Genomic DNA, 21,301 nt, shown 5'->3' with positions numbered 1-21,301 from the left:
TTTCGTTTTTTATCCAAATCAACAAATTTACGTCCCTACAAAAATTTGATCTTTTTAGTGAATGTATACAAATGTCAGATAAGTTTATGCCTCCGTAGACATGGTTTGTATCCCACTGCTTAAGTATATTTCAGTAATATAGATCTTAAAGAATATCGCAGAAGCATAAAGAAAGGCAATTTAATATTGTTTCAAACAATGTTCAAGCTATAAAATAATTTGAAAGGTGAAAATAATTTGAAAAGTGCCGTCAACGAATGGATATTTTAGCGACGGTCTCAACTTTTACGTGGCAAACCCTTGTTAGTGTGTGCTTATATGTGAAGAAAACATGCGATATAACATGTATCAAACACAGGAATTCCACGGAAGTGGACGTGTTGCCTGCACAGCATCATAAAAATAGTTGATTACAGTTGAAAATATTGTTTATAATTAGGTGAAGTGATCAAGTCCCGTAACTCTTGCAAATATTGATGGATTTTGACCAGTATCGTACCCATTTAAGATCTCATTGATATAAAGCAATATACCAAATTTGGTCGAAATCGGACAATAAATACTAAGGTTATCGAGCGGCAACCATGTTGTGACAATTTTAAAGTCCCGTAACTCTTGCAAATATTGACGGATTTTGACCAGTATCGAACCCATCTAAGATGTCATTGATTTAAAGCAATAAACTAAATTTTGTTACAATCGGACTTTAAATACTAAAGTTATCGAACAGAAACTATGGATTTATCTGTTTTGACGATTTTAAAGTCCCGTAACTCTTGCAAATATCGACGGATTTTGACCATTATCAAAATTCATCCGAGATCTTATTGATGTAAAGCAATATACCAAATTTGGTTGAAATCCGACAATGATTACTTTAGTTATCGCACGGAAACCGTTTCCCGGACGCCGACGCCGCCGACACCGACGCCGATATAGTGATACTTAAGTGTCGCCCCTGCGTTGCAGGCGACACAACAACCATGCTGCGAACTACCATATGCATGAACAAGCGAATTGCAAAGGATGACAATGCGACATACACCGAAAATGTGTATCCTTTTATTAATTCTTTAAAGAGCAAGTCTTGAAAATGGGGTTTTATATCAGGGGAATCACTCCAATAAATTAAAATTAAAGTGTAATAAGATGCCGTCATTAAAGTAACATATTTGGACTTTAAAGCAAACAATTACTTAACCACTTTAATTATCTCATCAGAAAGAACGGTGTCGCAGGAAGAGCAGTAAGTTGCTCAAGTAGACATGATATAAGTAAATGGTGTCGGACAGGGACATAAATTATTGCTAAGATCATCGGTGGACGAGAAATTTTATATACCCTTGGGCAAAATTGTTTTTCTGTGATAAATGGTTTGTAAACGTTATGATGAATCTACGTGCTAATATATGATTACCGTATTATCATAGCAGACGACTCCAAAATTAAAAACATTTTTTAAGTATGGTTCACCCGGCGTTCTAATCTGATTAACCAAATATTTGCCGAATTAAGACTATATGAGATTTTGCTATAGTGTAAAGGAAAACAATGTAAAAAAAAGAAGACACAATACTACTTAGTAGTTGTCATAATATGAGGAAAATACACCTTTTTGACGTTTTGTTTTAGGAAATATGGCTACCTTTTGACTTCTTAAAGAACAATGTCTAACTTTTGACGTTGTTTCAGGAACTATAACTATCTTTTCATGTGTTTATAAGGAAATATTAATCTTGATGATTTTTGAAAGGAACTATGCCTATCTTTGACGTTATTATATGGCTATCTTTTAACATTTTTGTTCTTATAAAGATGCTCCATCGCTGACAAATGATATTTGCTCTCTATCGAAAACAGGAGCAGGCAATTTAGTATTTTTCTTCAGTTGCACCATCACCACCATTGAAAAGTTTGAGCTTCTAATTTTGCCTCAAGACATAAAAATAATTAACTGCATCTCGAAAAAAATCCCTGGCACTATATCATATATGGAATCAAATACTGATTGCGTATGCACCAAAAGTAAAATAAATTATTTCATATTATTTTTGTGTTAATTAGACATATGCACACACGATTAAACACCAATTATTGTTTAAATGATGAGAATCGTTTATGCTCTGTCAATGGAGTATCTTCAAAGAATCGGACTACAATATATTTTTTAATGTCCTATACCAAGTTTTATGTTGATACGTGTACGTGCATTCTAAACACCATAACCTACTTCTTACATAAAACGTGATAAATGTTGATAATAACATTTCCTCAATTCATTTTAAAATCTGACAGAAGTGTGTACATCTAGATATTAAAGAACTTTTTTCTAACATTAAGGTAGGTTATAACTAATTCATTATTTAGTAGGAAACTGCATACACACTTTCATTTCATGTCATCAAAATAAAATGCTTAAATAAAGATATTAATATAGTTTTGACCACTATCCTCATAAAATAGAGGACGTTCTTGGTTTCTTTTTGAATGACATTTATATTTCATCGAGTGGGGTGAAAACTTACTTTACGGTGAAATGTAACTGCTATTCATCCAGAAACAAGGACTATTCTATTTAATTGTATTTTACGTTTTTGTCCTACATCTAGACTAGCTAGGCCAACTGATTTCATAGCAAATAAATAAGATGGAAAATGCCCGTTAAAAACATACACAATGAACAAATGGAATGTTTAAATGTTATCAGCGAATTAGTGCTAGAACATGTATGACATGCACAATTCATTCATCTTTAATCATTCCCCGCTTACCTTGGACCCACACAGGCAGTGCAAACAAAGAAAAATAAATTAACGTAAAATGATCAAATGCACGTTAAAACGTTGACACATACACGGAATATTATATTTTTGGCTTTTTTCTTTAATTGTAAATGCCGTGTTCTGATACAAATACATATATATATCTTCACCATAAAACCCATATTTCACTGCGACAAATTTAATAATTGATTTTTTCCATTCCCATTTGAGATGGTAAATATCGTAATAGGGGTGTTGTTAGTTAATGAAATATTTCCAACCTTTCCGGAGTTTATTGTCTCATACCCATTTATACATTTTGTCCCTGCATTCCATCATCGAAACAGGGTATTAATTTACGTCTGTCTGTCTGTCTGTTTGTCACTCACGCTTTCAACCCCGTTCTAAAAATGTTTACCAAATTGAACGAAATTCTTTCAGTAGTTGTAACATTGGATACTTAAGGCCTAGTTTTCATGACATCCACAATTATGTATGACATTCGTTTCCGCGTATCATGGTAATGACATGAAAATTAGTGGATAACAATAGGCCCAGAGGGCCTGTATCGCTCACCTGGTTTGTAATGCCAAGTACTGTTGTGAATACTGGTTCATTGTTTCTTTTCTGAAGGAATTTAAATATTTACCTCAAATTCCCCTATTGGGCCCGCCCCTTCTGCCCCCTGGGGGTCAGAGCCAAAATTGATACAAGTTCTGTTCCTCTTCCCCCAAGGATGTTTGTGGCCAAATTTGGTTACAATCCATGCATAACTCTAGGACAAGTAGCGATTTATAGGATTTACCTCTATTTCCCATATTGGGCCCTGCCCCTCCTGCCCCCAGGGAGTCAGAGCAAAAATTTATACAAGTTCTGTTCCCCTTCCCCCAAGGATGTTTGTGGCCAAATTTGGTTACAATATATGCAGAACTCTAGGACAAGTAGCGATTTATAGGATTTACCTCTATTTCCCCTATTGGGCCCCGCCCCTCCTGCCCCTGGGGGGTCAGAGCCTAACTTTATACAAGTTCTGTTCCTCTTCCCCCAAGGATGTTTGTGGCCAAATTTAGTTACAATCCATGCATAACTCTAGGACAAGTAGCGATTTATTGGATTTACCTCTATTTCCCCTATTGGGCCCCGCCTCTCCTGTCCCTGGAGGGGTCAGAGCCAAAATTTATACAAACTCTGTTCCCCTTCCCCCAAGGAGTTTGTGGCCAAATTTGGTTACAATACATGCAGAACTCTAGGACAAGTAGCGATTTATAGGATTTACCTCTATTTCCCCTATTGGGCCCCGCCCTTCCTGCCCCTGGGGGTCAGAGCCAAAATTATACAATTTCTGATCCCCTTCCCCCAAGGATGTTAGTGGCCAATTTGGTTACAATTCATGCAGAACTGTATGAAGTAGCGATTTAAAGGAAATGTTGATGGACGGACGGCGGCGGCGGACGCGGACGCTGCGCCATTTGATATCCTAGACATCCAATACAGGGGATATAAATTAGTTGAGTTTGTTGTTTATCAAGTGCATCGGTTAATTAGCTTACTTAATTTGAACTATTTTTTACATATCATTTATTTTTATCTATCATTATTTTATTTGCGGAAAACGAAGTGTTAAACAAATATTGTTAAGATATCTTTAACGTCAGTGTATTGTGAAATTACAATGTACGTTGCAACGGCTAGGTAACTACCCTTCATGTAGTTTCATATTCAAATAATTACCACTATCACTGTAACTCATATCATAATGGTAATGTCTTCATTTAAATATTAACATCGGCATTTGTATTGATTGAAAGGTAGTTGAGATTAGCGGCATCGCTTCACATTGATAATATTAAACGTTCGAATACCATTGATAATTGACTCTCCCAAAACGAGCAATACAGAAAACGTTAATTTATGGCCTCGATTAAAAGAACACAATGACATAGAATTAATCAACAAATCGCCGAAATCGGATGCAAAATATCATAATTTAACAAGTTTTGTTTTTTTATCAAAATTTATTCTGTTTTATAACGACAACCAAAGTTAACAGATGACAACAAATTATGTACCCAAACAAGTTATACCGAAAGGCAACACATGACAGCAATTAATATTGTAACACTATATAAACGCATTGCATATCACCTCGTGTAATGCAAAATTAACGAGCACCAACATACATTTTGTCTTGTTGATCAATCATTTTTCATAGTTATAATATAAAATATATGCAATATTATCCTAAATCAAGAAGGACGGATTTGTTTCAGTTCATTTTCATAAGGTCATCTTATACATTTCTCGAACATTCCTGGACATTCTTCGGAAATTCCGTTATCTAAAATTATTTACATATATATGTATATGAAAATATTGAAGAAAATATGAGGAAAAACTCTTAAAGATGCTCCACCGCCGACAGAGCATAAATGATATTCATCATTTTAACAATAATCGGTGTTTAATCGTGTATAAATATGTCTAGTTAACACCAAAATTTTATAAAATAATTTATTTTGCCTTTGGTGCATGCGTAATCACTGCTTCATTCCATATTAGGATATAGTGCCACGGATTTTTTTCGGGAAGCAATTAATTATTTTTGATATTTTTAACTTGAAATAAAATTAGAAGCTCAAACTCTTCAAATGTGGTTATGGTGTAAATTAAGTAACTTTTGTAACTGAAGAAAAATACTAAATCGTCTGCTTCTGTTTTTGATAGTGAAAAAATATCATTTGTCAGCGGTGAATCATCTTTAAGTTAAAGATGCTACACCGCTGACTAATGATATTTTCCAAAAACAGGAAAAGATGTAAAAGTAATTTCCTTCATTTACAAAATTTACTTTCTTTACACCATTCCCACCATTGAAAACTTTGAGCTTCAAATTTTACTTCAAGATAAAAATATTATTCGTCCCGAAAACAATCCATGGCACTATATCATATATGGAGGGAAATATTGATTGTGCATGCACCAAGAGCAAAACAAGTTATTTAATATTTTTTGTTGTGTTAATTGGAAATGAATTTATTTTACATCTTTTCATTTTTAAGACATTTTCCTTAACTAATGTAATGCTTTTCCATGAGAAATTTTAAGTTAAGACTCACTTTAAAATTGAGGAATGATCTTGAAACTGGGCCCAGTTCCAATTATTTTTGATTTATCTAAATTAAGTTGACTTGATTTCAAAATGGAACAAACAAAATACAAACAAGTACAAACAAAATTATATAAAGTTACACAAGTGCACTTATTGTTATTTATTCTGGTTCACCAAACTCATGAAATTCGACACGCTATCAGCTTCATTGGTATGTTTTAAAAACTTCCTTTAATTGCCTATTTAGATATAAAAGCATCATGACGTTTCGTCCCAATGCAGAACCTTTTCCATTTACAGTCACTCATTTAAACAAAAGAAAAAGTGTGCAATGAACAACATTCACAGTCATATATATGTTTTACAGCAAAAACAACACCTAATGATGTAATAAGGCCCCAAAGGGCTGTATGGAAAGGAACACAATTGGTCTTTCTGTCCCCGGGTAATCGCCACTGCTCCTATCTCCCGATATCATTGTCCTTAGTATACTGACCTTAACGTGACCTCGACTATAAACCTTACAGTTGTGTATGACCCAACACCTCTAGCTAACCATGCGTAAAGTAAGATATATGTGACAAAAACGTGTAGACCTTTGACACCTTAAATAATTACTTGCACATTAGTACAGGCATGGGATGCACGGACAGATGAATCAATTAGTTGTGTAATAAATCCATCCTTATCCTTCATATCCACATATGTAATCTCCATCTAATAACTCTTACCATCGACTTTACCATATTAGGCTTCAATCAGCTCGTGATCGATTAACATAAAACAAATTCGGTTTGGTGCCAATACGTGATGGGTTATTAAAAGCTGTAACATGAATAATCATTCCAAATTTTATGTTGTTCTCATTTCAATGTCTAGTACAAATTAAACACTTTGATTTAATACAATTATGTAACTCATGAAGCAAATGTGGTAAAATAGTGAAAAATATACTGTATATTGTCATATTTTGTAATACAAGAAAACCAAACTTTTACTCATTCCTTGAGTGCCCTTTCTGCAAAACATCGAAGGATAAAAGTTACAAATGAAAAGAAGAAATGCCACTTGGTGCTTCAGATCATTCTCAATGTTAATACCCTTATAGTCAAAGATACTATAAAGAAATAAATCAATATATGTTCATCATATCGTTAAAGGTTCTTAATAATTATTTAGCATCTAATAAACACTTCAAAATTTATTTAGTTCATGTATGTATTCACCCTGCATAGAAAATGAAATATTCATGTTAAGAAGAAATTGAACATGTTATATCTGTTCATGATCAAAACGGAATCAGTCCTCTTAAGAAATACATAACAATATACATACATTACATATTACATGTACATATTGCCAAATATATGTGGAATGTGTGTATTATGCGTCAAATACAAAATAAATGTCGTTGACAATGTGGTGTGACGTAACTGTACAGGTGACATGACCGCCTATTGAGCATATGACCACAGAACATGACAACAATACAATGCGCACAGGTGAAGTATTACTGCTGTACTTAGTCGTGATGTGATCGAACAACGTATCGTTATGTCATAAAACAGCCGGTAATCAATATAATCAGTGTCTACAGCAAGTTGTAAAATAGATTAATAGGGGTTTATAGTTCAACTTTGTACCACAGTTCACCAAACGTTTTCATTGATTGATTAAATATGTGTTCAGTTGTATGTGCAATTAATTTTCATTTTTCGCCAACTACTTTTTTTTTCTACATTAGGGCCACGCATTACATCGCGAAGTTGAATCTTAATAAGTAGTCTCCATGTCACTTTAATTACATCAACAAAGTTCCATGATTGTTATCTACTTCAAGGATAGGAATGTTATTCCAATATCCACAGATAGGTTACCAGTCTGTTCTAAGGTAAGACATGTATTTCCCATTTAATTTTCACCTCTCAAACTAATGTGTTCTACATAAAACTTCAAATCAGAAAAGACTTGATAAACGAAATCTGCAAAAACTATGGTATATCTTCCAAAACATAGATAAATAGGTACAGAATAAAATACATACGAAATGTAGAAGCTCCATCAAGCATAAAATATTATATTAACATATCAAGAAGCCTATCGTGAAAAAACAATTTTAACAAATTATATTGATGAAACAAATAAATATTGCAAAATGAACCGTAAATAACAAATCTCTAACTTTATATAAAACATTTTTTTAAACATAAATAACATTTCACAACTTCTCAAAATAAAATAAATTTTCACATTAAAATGGTAGAACATATATAATATAAACTACATTGTGAATATATTGTTAAACTTGACATTATATGAAATAAAAGTGTTTGGGAAAACGTAAATTTCAAACGATGTTTGCCTACAATCAAACAAAAATTATCGAACAAAAGATAATCAATAACAAAACTAGTCCAATTAATACGGAATCTGTTGCCGTAAGCATCCATTGTACAGGTTACAGGATCTTGATAACAGAAAGGAGGGGGGGGGGTATAGGTTGGTTCGCTATACCAGTCACATGATGGTGTTGAATTCTGACCTTTTTGGTCCGATTTCATTGCTGACTGTGGTAACATGAGAAATTCCCCAGAAGTTTAAGATGGTAAGTCTTATCCTTCATTATTCCCAATTTTGATGTGTCAAAAACCGACATCATTTTCGAACGGCGTTCAAACAAAAAGAAAATCGTACGAAATGAAAAATATACAGCAAACATTTTAGCACCAAATAAAGAAAAATATACCAAATTCCAACGTCATAAATAATGAAAACATAAATCATAAACTTAGCACGTGCAAAATCGAAACACTTGACTTTGAGAGTGATGACTTAATTAACATGCCTTGTACACATACACTTATTGACTTGAATCTAATTGAAAATACAGTAACAGCAAGTAAGAGTTTGTTTAAACCACAGCTATCATGAATTTTGAAATTACGTTATTGAATACAAGCAATGGTCTATATCAACTGCTCATTTTATAATACAAACTGTTGTATTTCTACAGTATTTAAAAACGTGATTGTTTCCAAAATAAACATTGACTTACTTCAAACCAACACGTGACCAATTTTACCAGCAAATAGTTTTCGGTTATGTGAACAATGCTGTTAATTTCCCCCGATCTCAACCAATGGGGATATCCTACGTATCATTGGCCGATGGGGACACCTTTGATTTGTGTCTTCGTGCTGGAGTCGGCCGATTTTCCTCGGGTGGATCAGGAGGTAAGGGACGGAACGTCGGTGGGGGTAAGAACAGGGGTTCCGGGGGTAGGGGTTTACTGTGGTCTTGTTCTCTTTCAAAAACTGTATTATCGTGACTTTTAGCTAATTTCTCAAACTGATGATTTGCATAAATAACAGTGGTGTCTTCCTTATTACCTTTGGACTTCCGACTACGTTTCTTTTTATCAGATTTCTTCCGTTTTGGAGAGGGAAACGGTTTGCGGCGAGATTGCAAATTAGGTGAATTAGATACCAATTCACTAGCTGTGGCTGGCGTATCTGTATAAACAAAGGATATGTTCTTCTCCTCATCAGTCTGATCATACTCAGCAGAAATAAGTTTTGTCTTGTTGTTGTCGGTTAACATCTGATCAGCATGACAACCGTTAGTGGTCCCGGTCTCTTTCGCTTCATTGAAGGATGCACCGTTCCTTCCTACAACATTGCCGTTCTCTTCTATGTTTTCTGGATTATGTCCCCTCCAATAGGCGCCTACCTCCGCCTTGTTATTGAGATAATTCACCTCCTCGTGTACTTGTAGATCCACAGGATGAGTCGTCTCGCCTGAACTGTAACAAAAATACACTTCAAATTATTCAAACAGATTAGCTCAGACATATGAAGCACAGATAACCTGTCAACCTGCGTTTTGTTTGCCAACCCTGCATTTTGCTTGTCAACCAGCGTCTTTCTTGCCATCCCAGAAATTTGCTTGCAAATCTTGCGTTTTGTCAATCCTACATTTTACTTGCCGACTCAGCGTTTTGCAAGCCAACCCTGTGTTTTGTTTGCCAACCTAGCGTTTTGCTTGCCAACCTTAGGTTTGGTTTCCAACATAGTGCACTTGCCATTATAGCATTTTGCCATTATAGCATTTTGTTTGTCAAAGTTGTGTTTTTTGCTTGCCTATTTGGCGTTTTGGTTTGACTTGGGCGTTTTGCTTTTAACTACATTAAACATATTTTGGGCGATATGTTCGGTACTTTAATGAAGATTACCAATTCATTCAGCTACTGTTTAGTATATATCTTAATAGAACATTGATGAAGCATTATATAAAGATGTCTTGTCTTTTTATTTGAATAAGAAGTTGATTTCCAAATCAGTATGACCAAGTGTACTAAGGCTGTCTAACACCGCATCTAAAGCCAAAGAAAAGGATTCAAACTTGTTCAGGTTCCGATGACCTCAAAACCAAGAGTTCCAATAATTAAAATTACTTCAAATTTCAAAATGGTTCAAAATTACGCAAAATAATTTAATCAAACAAATTTATCAACCAAGTCACACTGCCTTATTGATAAACTTCACCTTACATGTAAATTTCCGATGATTTGCAGTTTGATGGATCTTACAGGGCCTGGAATACTCCAGCTTTTTAACATTGGCTAAGTAGGTAAATCGTGTCTCATTCTGTCACTATATGTGACCTCCATAACAGTAAAGGTACATCAGGTCACATGATCAGTTATCTCATTCTTTATAAGATCCACTTTAACCACTATACAAACTTTATAACTATTTAAACGACTATACAACTGTAACCAGATTCAAAAGAAATCCTAGTATTAGAGTAGAGGCCTTGCCTCCCAATTGGCGTTTTGTTTACCTTTTTCATTTCAGTTTTTGTTTTTCTATCTATATACTTGGTTTACACTAAACGCTTTGCCAATGTAATAATTTTTCCAAAGAAGGCAAATTACTCAAATTAACCCCACCCCCTAAAAAATATAAAACAAACAAACCTTTGGAACAATCACTTATATTGAAAACTTAAGATATAGACTTAAGATATAGAGAACAAGAGATCCCAGAGGGATCTTGGCGCCCACCAATGAATGATCTATGTCTGACAAACGAAAGAGGGATCTTTTCTCTGCTTTTAAAACTTTCACTACATATTACTACATATGAAATTTGAGAAAGATCCTTTCAGAACTATCTGAGATATAAAACGGTAACAAATATCAATTATCAAATTCCAAGATGGTGGCCTGTCGGCCATCTTGTTGACCGATTGGTCCTAAAATTCAACATGCACAACTAGACCAGAAGGGGAACCTGCAAAAAAAATTGGAGACAGATCCCTTCAGTACTTTTTGAGAAATAGTGGTAACAAGCTTCAACTAACAAAATCCAAGATGGAGGCTTGTCAGCCATCTTGTTCATCAATCAGTCTCAAAATGCAATATGCAACAACTAGACCCCTAGGGGAACATGGACATGCAATTTGAGACAGATCCCATCAGTACTTTCTGAGAAATAATGGTAACAAGCTTCAACTATCAAAATCCAAGATGGCGGCCTGTCAGCCATCTTGTTCACCAATCGGTCCGAAAATGTGATATGCACAGCTAGACCCCAAGGAGAACCTGCACATGCATTTTGACACAGATCCCTTAAGTACTTTCTGAGATAAAGCGGTAATAAACATCAATTGTCAAAATCCAAGATGGCGTCCTGTCGGCCATCTTGTTCATCGATCGGTCTAAAAATGCAAAGTGCACAACTAGGGCCCTAGGGGAACCTACATGTGAAATTTGAGAACAATCCCTTCGATACTTTCTGAGAAATAGCGGTAACAAACTTTATCAATCAAAATCCAAGAATGGCAGCCTGTCGGCCATATTGTTGACCGACTGGTCCCAAAATACAATATGCACAACTACACCCCTAGGGGAACCTACATGTGAAATTTGAGAGAGATCCCATCAGTACTTTCTGAGAAATAGCGGTAACAAACTTTATCAATCAAAATCCAAGATGGCGGCCTGTCGGCCATCTTGTTGACCGATTGGTCCCAAAATGCAATATGCACAACTACACCCCTAGGGGAACCTACATGTGAAATTTGAGAGAGATACCTTCAGTACTTTCTGCGAAATAGCGGTAACAAACTTTAACTATCAAAATCCAAGATGGCCGCCTGTCGGCCATCTTGTTGACCGATTGGTCCCAAAATGCAATATGCACAACTACACCCCTAGGGGAACCTACATGTGAAATTTGAGAGAGATCCCTTCAGTACTTTCTGAGAAATAGCAGTAACAAACTTTAACTACCAAAATCCAAGATGGCGGCCTGTCAGCCATCTTGTTCACCAATCGGTCCGAAAATGAGATATGCACAGCTAGACCCCAAGGAGAACCTGCACATGCATTTTGACACAGATCCCTTAAGTACTTTCTGAGATAAAGCGGTAATAAACATCAATTGTCAAAATCCAAGATGGCGTCCTGTCGGCCATCTTGTTCATCGATCGGTCTAAAAATGCATAGTGCACAACTAGGGCCCTAGGGGAACCTACATGTGAAATTTGAGAACAATCCCTTTGATACTTTCTGAGAAATAGCGGTAACAAACTTTATCAATCAAAATCCAAGATGGCGGCCTGTCGGCCATCTTGTTGACCGATTGGTCCCAAAGTGCAATATGCACAACTACACCCCTAGGGGAACCAACATGTGAAATTTGAGAGAGATACCTTCAGTACTTTCTGCGAAATAGCGGTAACAAACTTTAACTATCAAAATCCAAGATGGCCGCCTGTCGGCCATCTTGTTGACCGATTGGTCCCAAAATGCAATATGCACAACTACACCCCTAGGGGAACCTACATGTGAAATTTGAGAGAGATCCCTTCAGTACTTTCTGAGAAATAGCGGTAACAAACTTTAACTATCAAAATCCAAGATGGCCACCTGGCGGCCATTTTGTTGACTGATTGGTCCCAAAATACAATATGCACAACTAGGGCCCTAGGGGAACCTACATATGAAATTTGAGAAAGATCCCTTAAGTACTTTCTGAGAAATAGCGGTAACAAGATTTGTTAACGGACGGAAGGACGGACGGACGGACGGATGGACGGACGGACGGACCACGGACCACGGACAAAAAGCGATTTGAATAGCCCACCATCTGATGATGGTGGGCTAAAAATATAGACCCAAAAGCTCCATTTGCCAATGTATTAAAAAAATTAAAAGGTGTGATTGAAATCAACTACTGTACACAAATAAAATGCTTCTTTCTTATATTTTCTAACTGTCATTTCAATCTTCATTCGTGTAAAGTCCCTGTATGATATATTGCTTTGGAAATAGTCATAATCTCTTTGTTTCGTATCTACAATCTGTTTTACATGTATTGTAACATTATGATAATGAACCTTGTTAGTCTATTGCCACCTCTTCTTTCTCTCTGTTCATTCTACTTTCTTCTTTTTTCTTTAATCTCCTCCTGTCTTCTAAAAGGGTCAACTTGCAAATTGATATTTTCATTATTTTAATTAAAATATAGAGAATACCTGGTACTGTAAACCATTCTGTTTACACAGTGACTTGTTTCTTCGATACCTCCCCATTCATCAAATTTTCTCATTTCAATTAATACCTGGGAAGTACATATCTAACCTCATGAAACATGAAAATAATTTGGTTTACAGAATAAGAGAACTACTAAAGATTTCATGCATGGATGTCATTTTTGTCTATGCTTTCTGAACTCATGCAAAATATCTTCAAAATAAAATAAATACAAAACAAAAGCCAAATATCATATGAATGAGCCCAATAATTTTAGCATGATTTATAACTGGTGAGGCAATAATACCTCAAAAGTTTTCAATTAGATTAACTTGCAAACCTATTAATCTATAAATATAAATAAATGACATATATTTATTTTAAATATGTTGTGAACCTAATCTAATTTAATGTGAAATTTTATTCTATAATTCTAAGCTTCATCATGTGGTTTGAGAATATTACTCAAGATAGAAACAATGTATTTCCAAGGTAATTTATAGCAGTTGCCTCCCTTCCCCCAAATAGAATTATGCACTATATGCATCCATACATCTTGACATTTGTATAATATTAATTTTTATTATGGGAAGCTGGTATGTTCCAGTAAAAAAATTTCACTCACATCATTTTAATTTTCAAAAATATCAACAGCCAACAAAGTTCAGGTTTCTTGGTTAAGCTGTATATGTATATAGTGTTAAGGACATTGGATTATCAACTCATTCGATTCTCACATCCCCCAGCTGTCTCCAACCAAAATCCACAATTAAGCCTTGATGTCACTATTTTTTTTAACTTTATCGGGGTATGAAAAAAAAAATTGTTTGCAAACTGTGTGAATCAGCGTAGCAGATTCTCACAAAAGTTTGCAAACAATTTTTTTTTCATACCCCGATAAAATTAAAAAATAGTGACATCAATACTTATAATTAATTTTATACTCTATTTGATAAAATCAAGTATGTTTAAATGTAACATTATAGTGGTTTTTCAAGGGATTCTTTTTTCCGAATCAATACGCAACGTCAATGTCTCTATTGTGACGTCACGATAACGTCGGGGTTTCGCGCCATTCTCGGATTTTTTTTTCATAGTGGTATGCAAAAAAAATATTGGCCAATCAGAAAGCCAGATTTGGTATGAAAACAAAGAAAAATTAATTTCAATGTTATGTTAAATCTCATTAAAATCATTGCTCATATCTTCCCCGTATTATATTGCATACATATACTTATGCATTTGCTCCTTTATTCTAAATACCTTCTACCATAGTATATCTGGCATATAAATGATATTTCCATGATGTAGGAAAATAAAACATGACAATCATGTTTTCAATGTTAAACTTTATTTAAAAAGATATTAATAAATAGAACAAAATACAAAAATAAGACATCTTTGGTACTATGAATTAATCACCTGATATTTAACTTGTCATTTAATCAGAAGGTAAGTGTATAGTAAAAAGCACTACACAATTTAAAGCTACAAGGAAAATTTTAAGTGCACATAATTTTACTGAGAAACAGCTTATAAATGAAATTATAAGACCTTTGACTATCTTAAATACATGAAGAGCACAGAGTAAAAACCTTGAAATGAATAAATATAAACATCATAAAAGGGGAAATGATATACGGTAACTAGCCAACAGTGATTTGGTCTTTAAATAAGGTGCCCGAGGAACAGTGAGTTACGTCCCTTAGATAAGATCTGTCAAATACATCTCAACAATTATCAAGAAGGTCTGTTTCAGACAACAAAGCACAAATTGCAGCAATGCTCTTTGTAAAGAAAATATTAAATTACCATTAGCATTGAGTTCATTTTGTTGTTAAAAAACCTACTATCATTTCTGTTTACTGTTTTTTTCCAGGATTGACTTCCTAAAAGTTACCAAAATACTGTACATCTGATAAAATTACATACAATGTAAGATAAATTAAATTACATATTTACAATTCAAATACTTAATTGATATTTACAGGTTTATAATTTTCCCTTTTAAATGTACAATGATTACTTGTGGTCCCAGGGATATTTGTCACATCAAAGGGATGCATAAATATTACATAAAAAGAAGCTTGTTTGAAATGCATACAAGAGACATAAGTAGTGCATTTTTGTGAACATGTAACCAAGGTTTAAAATTCTAATGACAAAAGAAGGAAATAGATAACAATTCAAGATAAAAAAAAAAAAATAAAAATCTTTTTTTTTTTTTTCCAATTAACTTTTCCGATACATATGTAATAACATAATACTACCACTGTAGAACACATATTAGGCTTGCAGGTTTTAGAAAATATTTACCAGTTCTGGAAAAAAGCTTGAATATTGTCAGTATCAATTGTAACTAAATCAAGAATTTAAAGTTGAATCTTGAATGTTTAGATTAATTGGCTTAAAATCCAAAATGTTTTATTCATTTCATCCTTATCATTAAACTTTTATTTTATATCAATTAAGTTCCTAAAGGAATAAATCAATGATATCAGTTGAAACATTTTGATTGAAATGAATTTACCCTGACATTTATGATATATACACAAAGTGAAAATATTGCATCAAATCTCCTTCATTTCCCATTGCACTGAAAACATGATTAAATATTTGCATAGAATCAAGAACACATTTTGGTCACATATTTCTCTATAAACTGTTAATCAAGCTTTCTAAGTCGGATCGGAGGTCTGACTGGCGACTCTGATTAGAACTACTGGTCCTGTTACTGCCATAGTGTCCATTACTGACTCGAATATTCACAGAATCGTCATCACTACCAGAATTGGTTAGACCCTCTATGACATCAGCACTCTGAATCCCATTTTCCTCCCCAGGTGGGGAAGCTCCATTACAAAGGAACAGGTGCCTTGAGCTATCGTGATCAGACATTGTGTCCGACTCGATCTCCTGTGTCTTACTCAAGGTATCCCCTACAGGTAACTGGTCCCCATTCTCCAGTCCGTTACAATGTCCATTTGGATGTTCCAGAGTTATAGATCCTCTGATATCAGTACTGTCCTTGCCATTACAAGTCACTGGGGAATCCTCCTCACAATTACAAGTCCCTGGGGAATCCATATTATTTACTTTGGGTTTTGGATCAGTAGGATTAGGAGAATTTGATGAACCGTTACTTTTGATGTCTGTGTGCCTTTCAGTAATTAGTGGAATAACATTATTAGATTTGGACTGCCCCTGGTCCTTATCAGCTTCATCAGTACTTTCTATTTCACCATCCCACACCTCCGCACTAGAACTACTGGATACTTCCTTCTGATTGAATGTGGGACTTTGCTGGGAGCCATTTTGCACGTCAGCACAATCATTATGGTTTGTGACGTGTTGTGTCTGGAGCTCTGCCATTTCATTGTTTTTCCTGAAGCTCACATTTTCCACTGCCATAGCTGATTCACCATCAGAGTCTGGACACAATTCGTTCTGATTAACAAGCTGTTCTTCACTTTTTGTGGAAATAAAAGTTTGTGGAACATGTAAATCGACACTAGCGATTCCGGAATCTGAAGTCTCATCATGCCCACATGTATTTGTGCACCCCTCCTCTCTGTGAGGTACAGAATTACTGTTCTTCTGATCAATACTTATTTTCTCATGATTATCAACAATCACTTCTAGAGGTATTTTCTCAGAGTTATCTCCCTTGCCTGTCTGATCCTCTCCGTCTACCTGGTAGATATCATGGTAACTAAGATGTCCGTTATTGTCTGTCTTTGCTGAACTGCTTGACAAATTAAATGACAATGCATAAAAATTATATCAAACATTGAATTTTTAGCTGCTTTTAATCATCTATGACTACAGGGTATATTTATCTTTAATATACAAACAAACCTGTCTAAATAATGGTCTCTATAGCCAACACAGGTCAAATTATGTTATAAATGTTCATTTTGAGACCCTAAGAAAGTGGTCTTTACCCGGTATACGCAAGTGATCTTTATACAGAGGTGGCCACTAAGTCAGGTTTCACTGTATACATATATATTGAAAACATGTTATTCTAGCTTTTCATTTATAATGTACAATTTGACTGAAATTTTGTTTTTACCATTTGATTTTCACTTTCAATTATTACAACTCCTTCACATTTTCAAAAAGATAAAAGCTAAAAAATGTCTAAATATGTTTATATGCATATGTAACAAATTTGTAGAAATAGTCAATATACTATTTTTGATAAAGGTCTGGAGTTCTTAGAAATCAAATTTTAAAGAAAATTTGATAAAAAGAATCAGTGAGAGAATTCATTGAAATGAAATCTTGAAGAATCTGTGATTCATTAGAAGGTGGAGCTAATACAGGCAATAGTGATAAACTAGTTAGTCATGCTGACAATCCAGGGACATGCATTCAGCGGTCTGCATACCACAGATACAGTTAATATTATGATGTATACATATGTGTAAATAAACACTAGGTATATAAATACACTACATTTCTCTATCAATATCAACAACACACATTCCTTATCTGTTTTTGTTTATCTCTGTCAGTTTATCAGTTTTTTGTTTTAGTTTAATTGATGGCATCTTGTTTTTATGGAGAGTTTAAAGATTTACAGATCAGTCATGCGATCCCTTTTCGTAAATTTATTTCAATCACACTATTTCAAAAAGCTTTTTCACTAAATGGAATTTGAAGTCTCACACAAAAAAGCTGTATAATAAACTTATTTCTGTGTGAGATAAGAGATGTTCTCCTTAGTAAAATACAACCAGGAATCTATAAACAGATTTCCTACAGATAAAGCCGCAGCTATCACCTGTCTTGCATGGAAAAACATCCACCCACATCATACAGCTTGATCATCACACAGATATCGTATTTACTTTAAACATCCTCCGACTTACAACTCTTTCATTACCAACCTATACCTGGCTGTAGGTTTAGTTTGTAGTTGAAAACAGGGAAGAGAGGAAAACCTCAAATATTTAATCAACCTGTATGTGAATGAGACCTGATAGAATGTTAGTGTTCTGTGGAATGTGTTGGGTTTACTTTTTAATTTAAAACAGGATTGTGCAGTAAATGATTAACAGGATTCCCATGATCATTCAAAATCTTATTCTGACCTATCAGAGTTACTTCCCTTCACTTCACTCTGTCAGTACTGAGTACCAGAAAAATAACTATTAAGGTTGTATACTGTCAGTATCATAATCATGGTTTACCTCAAGAGTGGTCTACAAAACTAACCATACTTTTATATATCTACTTCCAGGCATTGCTAAAGTACTCATGCACAATAAACATTATCACGGCATTGTTAGTTACACTTATAGTCCTATATGTTCATATAGTAAGTATTCTTTTTAAAAAAATCCATATTTGTAGTGCCCTGAGCACTTGACATTCAAATCACATTACTTTTTAAGTAAAACCTACCGTGTCACTACTCACGCTACCTCTGAATAATCCCAAATGGTAAATAATATACATGTAAACCACTTGGCTACAATCTTTTTTTCTTTTCCCATTGGGAGATCATTTTAGACAGATTTGATTGTAGTAATCAACAATATGATGACAGTAGTATATGGCATTAACAATTTTGAATAATTAATGCAGCATGTGTACACAATTGTGATTAGTATGTACTATTGTATATATAACATGTTAGTTTTTCAGGAAAAGAATCAGTACAGGAAGGGTATAGGTTGGTACTAACATAGTCTACAGGAAAACGATTCATTACTATAAATATTTATGGTACAACTTCTATATGTATCAATTCTGCTTTAAAGTTTGAAGCATCTCAATACTCAGACAAAACATCATTATGTCTTCTCTCACTTTCTCTCTTGATTTCCTCATCAGATGTCTCTTACTTGGATTTGATAGCTTTATTAATCAAGCTACTATAGTGGAATGCCATTCATTGTTTAATAATTAGGTATCAAAAATGTTGTTTATTTTTTAGAAACTTTAGATAAGTCATTTTACTATGAAATGAGGTCATGGTACATATATGGACACCAAAATAACAGACTGTGTATTCTTTCAATAGTCCAGAAAGAAATGTACACGGTACCTATATATAGATGACAGGTGCTATAAGCAAGTAGAGTAGATCAGGCACTGATTTCGCAAAACAAAATTAATGAAGTTACTGAAATACAATATTTTTGAGAAATCATAGCTAATAATCAGCAGGAAATTTCTAAGGAAACTAAATAAGAAACGTATGATGCAAGAAATACCAATCTTGAGAAAGAGAACTAATTATTTCAGGTTCATTTTCCGACTAAGTGTGCATGCCCTGCATCCTCAACACTGATAAATTAGATCTACGCATGCAGAAAATCTTGAGGTATATATCAAAGAATGACGCAGTCTTATAAGATTTACCTCTTTCGAATGACAATTCTTTCTAACAGGGCAAACTTTGGAAAACTATAAAACAAAAAAGTACTAATGAAAAACTTTATGCGCCAGAAAATAAAAGATGTATCAAAGGGTTTATCATATGTGTCACTACAAAAACCTCTTACTAGTATTGCAGTTAAAATTATCAATGTATTGTCTTGATCTCTTAAAGATGCTCCACTGCTGAGGAATGGTATATTTTCACTATCAAAAACAGGATCAGACGATTTGGTATTTTTCTTCAGTTAGAAAAGTTACTTACCTTACTTACACCATTTTACTATTGAAAAGTTTGAGCTTCTAATTTTACTTCAAGATAAAAATATTAGAAATAATTAATTGCATCCCGAAAAAATTCTGTGGCACTATGTTCTATATAAAATGAAGTTCTGACTGCGCATGCACCAAAAGCAAAATAATTTTTTTTATATTTTTTTTGTGTTTATTAGACATATGTATACACGATTACACACCAATTGTTGTTCAAATGATGAGTATCATTTAGGGTCTGTCGGCGGTGGAGCATCTTTAATCAAACTTAATGATATAAATATCATTAAGTCATCATTATATAATTAACAAACCTACGATTAAACTTTGCCTATTAACCATGCAATTGCTTTCATATAGCTCATTTTGTTTCCAAAATTCAAGGATTAACTAAATATTGGCAGTCTTTTTAGAGATTTCAGTCGATCATAGCCGTGAAATGTAATTGAATAAGATAATTCTGTTATGGCTCATCAAATCATCCCTGGTTTAGACTTTTTAAGATGCTCACTTGCATGTCAGACACAAAACCTCTTAAGATTAATTGGCAAAAACCTGCATCCTGTCTACCTAGTTATAAATTCATCCCCACCAATATATATATAGCACAGAATCAGATGGCCCTCACAGAACATGTGGTGTCTGTCACTATACATATATACCACAAATGGCAGTGCAGGGCAGCTGGCATTGTCTAAATCAGGATCTGCATGATGCTTTATTGTTACATGTTCACTAAATATTGACCTAATTTACAACAAATAAAGAGTCTCATATTATTCACAACAAATGTGCACAAACTAAGCCTCCGGTAAACGAGAAAATAGGCGGGTGTCTTTATTCGTGGAAATTGTATGAGGATGAATACTGTATATCTAATACCTATAGATCATTAGACCTATACACTTTACCATATGCATGTTGACAGCACTTTCCTTTCATAATGACCCACTTGATACACTTAAAGATAATTTGTTTAACTGTTACCTTCCTTGTTAAGACTTCCTGATTACTACTGTTATGAATTATGTGTGTTTAAACTACATGTACCTGCCTTTGAACACTGACGACATGTATATGAATATATATTCTATATACTTCTTGTACTACAAGTACATGGAAAGATTGGTAATGACAATACACCAATGTAATCATAGTACATGGTGCTCTCTGAATTATAAATATATAAAAGGTACACACTACACCTCGCATCTTTGATTTCCATTG

The 21,301-nt window shown here is 34.2% G+C and overlaps 1 protein-coding gene across 12 annotated transcripts in view; it reads right to left on the bottom strand.

Annotated features, from left to right (window-relative positions):
- Positions 1–14,745: 14,745 nt before the first annotated feature.
- LOC138318322 (clumping factor A-like) overlaps positions 14,746–21,301 on the bottom strand; it is a 35,174-nt gene continuing 28,618 nt past the window's right edge. For 6 of the 12 annotated variants that reach the window (XM_069260583.1, XM_069260584.1, XM_069260580.1 and 3 more), the window contains 2 exons: positions 19,787–19,831; positions 14,746–17,159 (listed from right to left, as the gene is read on the bottom strand). In XM_069260583.1, the coding sequence (XP_069116684.1) occupies positions 16,067–17,159; positions 19,787–19,831 (1,138 nt within the window). In that variant the 3' untranslated portion in view covers positions 14,746–16,066. The remainder of the gene's footprint in view (positions 17,160–19,786; positions 19,832–21,301) is intronic. The other 6 variants (XM_069260587.1, XM_069260588.1, XM_069260592.1 and 3 more) reach the window with 3 other exon arrangements.

Source organism: Argopecten irradians, chromosome 3, assembly GCF_041381155.1.
Source record: "Argopecten irradians isolate NY chromosome 3, Ai_NY, whole genome shotgun sequence".
Taxonomy (NCBI): Eukaryota; Metazoa; Mollusca; class Bivalvia; order Pectinida; family Pectinidae; genus Argopecten; species Argopecten irradians.
This window is presented reverse-complemented; position numbering and strand designations above follow the sequence as displayed.